Below are 8,555 nucleotides of genomic sequence, written 5' to 3'. Positions count from 1 at the left end.
ACTAGGACAAAAACTAAAATCACACAGGACCATAAAGCCTGAAGTCTGATGAAACGCAATCTCACATCACCAGGAATGAGCTAAATCATTAAAACTAAAATAATTGAAGAATAACCAAAAGAATCTTTGTTTATGTTAATGACTAAAAATTTAGAAAACGATTTATCAGTGTTATTTTATTGTGCACATTTGTTTTTCTGTATAGATCCCTCCATTTAAAGCGCAACATTTTGAAAACAACCTCTCCAGTGTTCTACTAAGAATGATGGCATATGATCCAGTGCTGCTTCATAATACTCTAGAGGACCTGGAAAATTACGATCTGAAGAAATTTAAGAGTCTCTTAAAAGATGATAAGAAAATTAGAGCCGGTAAACTGGAGAATGCTGAAGTCCCTGCCATAGTGGATATGATGCTGCTGAATTATGGAGATGATGGAGCTGTAAAGATCACACTGAACATCTTGAGGAAGATGAACCAGAACCAGCTGGCTGAAGACTTACAGAAGAGTTTAGAAGGTAAAAAGGAGGGAATATATATATATATATATATATATATATATATATATATATATATATATATATATATACACACACACACACACACTATATTGCCAAAAGAATTGGAATACCTCCTCCTAATGAACAGGTTTGACTACTGTAGTAATTTCCATGAGTACAAATCTTAATATTAAAGCAATTAATTATATTAAAGGGCATTGTGCTTCCAATTGTATAGCGCCACTTTGGACAGGACCCTTTTCTATTCTAACATGACAATGCATCTGTGTATAAAGCAAGGTTCAAAATTACACTATTAATTCAGTCTGTGTGGAAGAACTTGATTGAACTGGTAAAACCAATTCCTTGAAAATTGCATTTCCATCTCTATTGTTCTTTTGGCAGTGTCTAAAATGACTGTACCCATACGTACATGTCAGTGGTAATTGGTGATACGTTTTCGGCTCAAGGTCCGCATTTAAAGTCACACCAGAAATGTTCAGCTGGGATTAGGACTTGGCTTTATGCCGACCAGTTCTTCCACACTGACTGAATCAATAATTCTTTTTGAGCCTTGCTTTATACACAGATGCACTGTCATATTAGTATAGAAAAGGGTCCTGTCCAAACTGCTGCTACAAAATTAATATCATACAATTCCCTAGAATATAATTATATATATACAGTGGTGTGAAAAAGTGATGGCCCCCTTCCTGATTTTTTTTTTGCATGTTTGTCACACAGCCATGTTTCAAATCATCAAACAAATTGAAATATTAATCAAAGATCAGCCTTTTCCAGACTGATAGATCTCAATTACTTTCTTTCTCATTTGTTCCTGAATTTCTCTGGATCTCAACATGGTGTGTGGCTTTTGAGGATCTTTTGGTCTACTTCACTTTGTCAGGCAGGTCCTATTTAAGTGATTTCTTTATTGCGAACAGGTGTGACAGTAATCTGGTCTGGGTGTAGCTGGAGAAACTGAACTCAGGTGTGATAAACCACAGTTATATTTTAACAGGGGAAGGTGGCAAACACTTTTTCACACAGGGCCATGTGGGTTTGGATTTTGTTGTCCCTTCGTAAAAAGACCTTCATTTAAAAACTGCAATGTTGTGTGTACGTGTGTTATCTTTGATTAATATTTAAATTTGTTTGATGATCTGAAACATTAAAGTGTGACAAATATGCAAAAAAATTAAAAATCAGGAAGTGGGCCAACACTTTTTCACACCACTGTATATATGTGTACATTTTTCCCTGCGTTTTTTATGATCAGAATGATTTTGTTGTGGTAATGCATAAAGCCTGCTGTAGTTTTTTATTACCATTAACAACACAGACAGCAGTGGGTTAGTTTACTGGCATTCACAGTACAAGAACTATAAAACAATTCACCCCCACTCTTGTGTAATATATTAGGATATTGTTTTGCTTTTCCTGTGGCACTTATGTAAGATACAGGTATGAAAGATTTTCTTTCTTTATATAATTTCACGCTTGACATCAGATGCACAACATCTGTATCCTTGTGAAAATAAAGCATTACAATTTTAATTCATTTCCAATTAAAGCACATTTCAAAGGTGCTCTATTGGATTGAAATCCTTTTTGCTGTGAAGGACATTTGAGAAGTGAACTCACTGTCATGTTCAAGAAACCAGTTTGAGATTGATGAATCTGAGCTTTGTGACATCATGCATTGTCCTGCTGAAAAGTAGCCATCACAAGTCAGGATGAATCTATGCTTTCATATTGTTTATGCCAAATTCTCACTGGATATTTTTATTTCTTCAGACCATTCTCTGTAAACACTACAGATGGTTGTGTGTGAAAATCCCAGTGTGCTAGCAGTTTCTTGAAATACTCAGACCAGCCAGTCTGGCAGAAACAACCGGTGTACCCAATAAAGTAGCTTGTGAATGTGTATTAAAGTTACTGTTTACAATGTATATAATATTATTTTTGTCTCAATTTTTCTCTCTCTTCACAGAGCAAAAATCATTAGATGCAGCTGAGAAACACACAGAAAATCAAGGTGAACCAGTTTATGTTACATCCTTACAGTGGACTCAAAAATTATTTTAGCATGCTTGATGCACAGTGTGTTGGTTTTATTAAAGGATGAATTGCATTTTGTATTGAAAAATTGTATATCTGTCCTAGTTAATGCTAATATTTTGGTTTCTACTGTTGTTTTGTTACCAACTTTTCAGTTGATTTGTACTTTTTTGTTCCATCACAGAATATTTTGGCCTGCAAAAATTCTTGAAATCTCACAAAATGAACATGAGGGAGAAAGTAGAATACATTTTCGAGGGTATAAATAGAAATGAAGCATACCTCAAGGAAGTTTACACAGAGCTCTTCATTACAGAGGGGGAAATTAAAGAAGTCAATTGTGAACATGAGGCTTTACAGATTGATGATACTTTTAAAACTTGTAAATCACAGGACAGGCCAATCAAATGCAACGATGTATTTATTCTGACCAAAAATAAGAAAAAGATTGTGCTGACCAAAGGCATTGCTGGAATTGGAAAAACAGTCTCCGTACAAAAGTTCATTCTGGACTGGGCTGAAGGAAAAGCCAATAACGATATAGACTGTGTGTTTCTGCTTCCATTCAGAAAGATTAACTGCATTAAAGACAGAGAGATCAGTCTGCATGAGTTTCTACAAAAATTTAATCCTGAACTGAAGGACCTAGATACAGAAAGGGTGGAAAGGATGTATAGTCGTAAGCTTGCATTCATATTTGATGGACTGGATGAGAGTCAGCTGCCCTCAGATTTTGACAGTGGAATGGTGACATGTGTTGAGGAGCGATCATCAGTAGATCAACTGTTTACAAGTCTGGTGAACGCGACTTTACTTCCATCAGCTCTCATCTGGATTACATCACGACCAGCAGCTGCCAATCAGATCCCTCCTGAGTATGTAGGACTGTTCACTGAGGTGCGAGGATTCACTGACCAGCAGAAGGAGCAATACTTCAGAAAGAGGATCACAGATGAGACTCAGGCCTCCAGATTGATCTCACACATTAAGAAATCTCATAGCCTCTACATCATGTGCTACATTCCAGTGTTTTGTAGGATCATAGCCACTGTTCTTCAAGACATCCTCATTGAAAACAATGCAGAGACCATCAATACGACACTCACCGAAATGTACATCCACTTCCTGCTAATACAGATGAACATGAAAAGCCAGAAGCATGACATAAAAAAAGAAAGAGACTTCACCAAGCTCTTAGATTCCAATAAAGCAATGATTCTGAAATTAGCCAAGCTAGCATATCAACAACTAAAGAACAAAAACCTTGTGTTCTATGAGAAAGATCTGCAAGCATGTGGCATTAATGTGAATGAAAACTTTGAATCCACAGGAATGCTCACTGAGTTATTTAAGCAAGAAGCTGGACTTCATGAGATGAAGGTCTTCTGCTTTGTGCATTTGAGTGTTCAAGAGTTTCTTGCTGCCATGCACGTGTTCCTCTGCTACCTGGACAAGAACATGGAGGAGCTTCAGTTTTTCTTTGAGGAGAAGAAAAGCGGAGTCTGGGACAAATGTTTGGTTCTCCTTCAGTCTAGAAGAAATAAACTCCCCATAAATATTTCATTGCATGCTTTACTAGAGAAGGTTATTGAGAAAGCAATGCAGAGTCAGAGGGGACATTTTGACTTGTTTTTGCGTTTTCTAATGGGAATTTCATTAGAATCCAATCAGAAAATGCTTAGAGACCTGTTCACACACCATGAAGACAGCAAAGACAGCATCACAAAAACAGCTAACCACATTACAAAACTATTACAAAGACAGGATATCTCACCTGAAACTTCAGTAAACCTGTTTTACTGCTTACTTGAGCTCAATGACAAGTCATTTTATATGGAAATCCTGAGGTACCTCCGATCAAGAAAAAGAACAAACCATTCATCTTCCATGTGCTCACTGCTGGCCTGCGTACTGATGATGTCAGGGGAGGTGGTGGATGTGCTCGAAATGAACAGGCACACAAATGAAGGTTACACAAATCTTCTGCCTGCTGTGAGATGCTGTAGAAAAGCAGAGTAAGTAACTTGTTGACAGCTGTCCAATCAAAGTTTTTAGCTTTAAATTTCACTTTCAGAGTAAATTGCAGTGTGTAGCATCTTGTTTTTTACCAATTTGTAGGAATAAAATCTATATTTGGTTAAATAGCTTTAATAAACAAAGCAATTTTATATAAATACATATTAACGTTTTTACTGATTTCACTTGTCTGGCTGTGAAAGCATGCATTACAGTTTTTTTTTTTTTTTTTACAATATTTACAAAGAACATGGCATAACAATACTTCATACAAAATTCAAACAATACTGTTCATACAAAATATACACAAACGTGTTTTAAACATTGTTTTTCAGTCTCTCATGCTGTAAGCTCAATGATACCTGCTGTGAGACTGTGGCTTTGGCCTTGCAGATACCAAACTCACCCCTGATAGAGCTGAACATAAGTGACAATGACCTGCAGGACTCAGGAGTGAAGCTGCTCTCTGAAGGAATGAAAAGCCCAAACTGTCAGCTGAAGACACTGAGGTTTGTGATTAAGACAGCTTTGGTCCTTTAGCAGACAATTTTGGTCCTTTATTATGATTAGCTGAGCTGCATTTGAAGCCACTGTAAAATAACCTGTAAACACACACCTGTGACTGCATTAATATCACTGTGCTGCTGCACTTGTTGTGCTTGTGTGTTGCTTGGCAACCATTCTAAAAACACTGCTGAAAAACTTAGTAGAAAGATTATTATTTGTTATCAATAATATTTTTTGTTGTGCTGTTTATTTTATGAAACCTTGAATGAAACCTTACTAGCCATATGTAGTAATCATCACAATACTCACCCAATAACATTCACCTGACTACTGATCACCCTCACTTGCAGCCACTAATCAGAACTCCCATATATACACACTGATCTCTCAGCATCTGGTCTACCATTTACTTCATTGGACAATCACACTACCTACCTCTGGTCCTTGCTCACTCACCTTCACAACATCCACTTCTGCCTCTGTAAGTCCCATGGTCCCTGCTTCATATGCGAGTGAGGCAGCTGAGTGTGGCACTTTTCTCCTTCAAGTTGCTCTACACATCAAGATGCAGCTGCAAAGATTTACCACTGAAAGAACCAAGGTAGCCTTCCTCATTTCTTTATTGACCGGAAAGGTCTTGATGTGGGCAAAGGCAATATGGAACACTGATAGTGTCATAATCAAATCATTTGATACTTTCACTAACCATTTCAAGGAAGTGTACGGATTTGCTATAGAAATTACTGTGGCTGTGTCATCTGGAAATTTCATTTTCCAAGACCTCCTAAGCTGACTTTAACTTCCTTGTTGCAATGCCCAGGAGCTCCAAGTCGAAATCATCCAGCGCAAACTGCTAGGGTGGGGTTGATTAAGATGCAGAGCTACTCCGATGAGTCTATGTGTGGGATGTCTCTATGAGGACACCATCACCTTTCTGGTACTGGAGGAATTCACAGTGAAAATCATCCTGGGACACCATTGGCTAAACCTACATTATCTGGAAATCAGATGGGAACACTTTGAGGTCTTACTGCTCTCCCAAAACCTCCTTTCAGTCTCAGTACAGCTCAAGTTGCATCTACTCTCATGAAAACGCCCAGAGACTTCAGAAGGACCCACCATCCCATCTAATTACACAGCATTCCAGGATGTATTCAGTAAGCGGGCAGCCACCCATTAACCACCTCATTGACCATGGGACCGTGCTGCCTGGTGTTAAATTCCCTAAAGGTAGAGTTTACTCCCTGTCCACCCTGGAGTGCAAGGCTATGGAGCATTACATCCAGGAGGCTCTCCAACAAGGCTTCATATAGACTTCACCGCACCTGCTACTTCAAGCTTCTTCTTTGTGAGCAAGAAGGATGGGGGTTTGAGGCCTTGCATTGATTATCAGACTCTGAACTGCCAAATATTCAAGTTGCCGTATCCACTTTTCCTGGTACCAGCTGCCATAGAGGAACTCAGAAGAGCACGCATTTTCTCCAAGTTGGACCTGCAGAGGGCACACAAACTTTTTCATATCCACAAGGGCGGTGTGTGGTAGACGGCATTCATCCGGCCACTATAAATACAGGGTTATGCCTTTTGGGCCTTGCCAACTCACCTTCCGTGGAATATCTCCACCAGTTTGTGATTGTCTACATTGACAACATCCTCATCTACTCCCGGAACTTGGCCGAACATCGCCAACAAATGATGCAGGCCTTCTAGAAGCTGAGAACACACCATCTATATATCAAGCTGGAGAAATGTGAGTTCCACAACTCTGATTCTACTGCCCACAAAGCTTTAAAAGATCTCAAGACAACCTTCAGCACGGCCCCAATCCTTCGTCATCCAGATCCCAATTTACCCTTCATTGTGCAAGTGGATGCCTTAACGACTGGCCGTGCTATCCCCTTATGCATGTTACTCAAAGAAATTGACCTCAGCACAGCAGAACTATGACATCGGAAATCAAGAACTGCTTGTCACCAAACTGGCATTGAAAGAGTAGCAGCATTGGCTTGAGGGAGCCAATCACCCTTTCACCGTAATCACTGACCACAAGAACTTACAGTTAGGGCTGCAACTAACGATTATTTTAATAATCGATTAATCTGTCGATTATTAAAAAAAAAACAAGAAAGGGATTAATTTACAACCCTTTATTCAAAAACAGAACTAAAATCTTTAGAAAGTGCACAAACATGTTGCTCCTTGAACTGTTATAATAATAATAATAATAATAAAATAAAATAAAAATGGACTAACACAAAAAACATACACATGTATGCTTTACATCTGCCAAATATATAGACTTTTTTAAAAAAATAAACTAACTAAATAAACTATAAAAATACTATCCGTCAAGACAGCGGCTTCCTGTGGTGTACATGATGCATTTCCCATCAAGAAGCCTCTCAAATTAAATTCCTCAGTGCGCATTAAAAAAGTCATGTGACTTTGCACGCTGGAACGGGACAACTTGACTAACTTTCTGCTACATTCATTCTGCCATGGCGGTGTTTAGTGTCCTGCCATCAGCAGCGACCATCTGGAAGAGTTCCGCATTCAAATGCATGCAAAACTGGCCTCAAAGCCCCAGCAAAAGTAATTACCATGAATGTGTCAGGGCAAAAATTAAGAAAATATTCGAATTACTTATTAATAAACTAGTATTTTCTGATTCAGTGTTGCAAAGATTAAGTTGACGATCCTGCCATCTGCTCATTAATGCCTAATGCATCTTTATGAATGCGTCTCCATGTCCTGCAAAGCGCGCTTCTTTCCACACAAACTTTGGATTTATATTGATTGAATGATTAAACTAATATTGTGATATGTTTTAAGTTTTTTTTATCAATGGATTTTAATTTAAATCGCGATGACTTGAGCAGGCTAATGATCTGTCTGCCGCTGTTTGCTATGTCATAACTTTAAAAAACAAAAACTTGAATTTAACAAACAAAAAGTGTTCCAAATATATCTCTAAATTAACTTTATAAACTAAAAAAAACGAAAATAAATGTAATCACTTTGCTATTAAAAACAGCAGCTGTGGAATGAGGAAGAGAAAGAGAAAAAAAGACAGTCGGACTGGAAATTCAGTCGGCCAAAAATTGATGAGCTGTCGGACATTTTTGCAAGGAATGTTTGTTTAATAGCCTATATAATATTCTTAGGCTACTTTCTTAATTAAATATATTATTTCTTTGATTTATTTTTAGCATTTTTAGGCTGCTTGTTCGCTGACTGAAGTGTATATATATAAAAAACAACGTGCCACCGTCACAGCCCTATTCAAAACTGAGACGATTTCACCTCAGCAGAGCTCCTCTTTCTCCTTACGGTTGTGGTATGTTTTCGACACATTATATAGACGACAGACAGTGTTACAAAAACTATAGAAGTAGTTTTCTCCATCTCCACTATCCAACGACCCGTACAGCAGCTGTTTTGAGATCGCGCATTGACTGCTGTGAAAGTAGG

General features: G+C 38.0%; 1 protein-coding gene across 1 annotated transcript; it reads left to right on the top strand.

Moving 5' to 3' along the window:
* Positions 1–265: 265 nt before the first annotated feature.
* LOC141289435 (NACHT, LRR and PYD domains-containing protein 3-like) lies at positions 266–6,397 on the top strand. Its single transcript, XM_073821531.1, has 5 exons — positions 266–518; positions 2,746–4,576; positions 4,913–5,086; positions 5,571–5,685; positions 6,140–6,397. Exons 1-5 carry the CDS (start codon positions 266–268, stop codon positions 6,395–6,397), a joined length of 2,631 nt encoding a protein of 876 aa, XP_073677632.1.
* The last annotated feature ends 2,158 nt before the right edge of the window (positions 6,398–8,555 follow it).

This window comes from Garra rufa, chromosome 17 (genome assembly GCF_049309525.1).
Source record: "Garra rufa chromosome 17, GarRuf1.0, whole genome shotgun sequence".
Lineage (NCBI taxonomy): Eukaryota > Metazoa > Chordata > Actinopteri > Cypriniformes > Cyprinidae > Garra > Garra rufa.
Note: the sequence above shows the minus strand (reverse complement) of the source record. Positions and strands in the feature narration are given on the sequence as shown.

Bases quoted from the DNA above. Each gene is read 5' to 3' on its own strand.
- LOC141289435 (XM_073821531.1), top strand. From the start codon at position 266: ATGGCATATGATCCAGTGCTGCTTCATAATACTCTAGAGGACCTGGAA. The intron at 5,087-5,570 runs GTTTGTGATTAA...TGCCTCTGTAAG, and splicing joins TGTCAGCTGAAGACACTGAG to TCCCATGGTCCCTGCTTCAT. The intron at 5,686-6,139 runs GTAGCCTTCCTC...ACCTCCTTTCAG, and splicing joins TTACCACTGAAAGAACCAAG to TCTCAGTACAGCTCAAGTTG.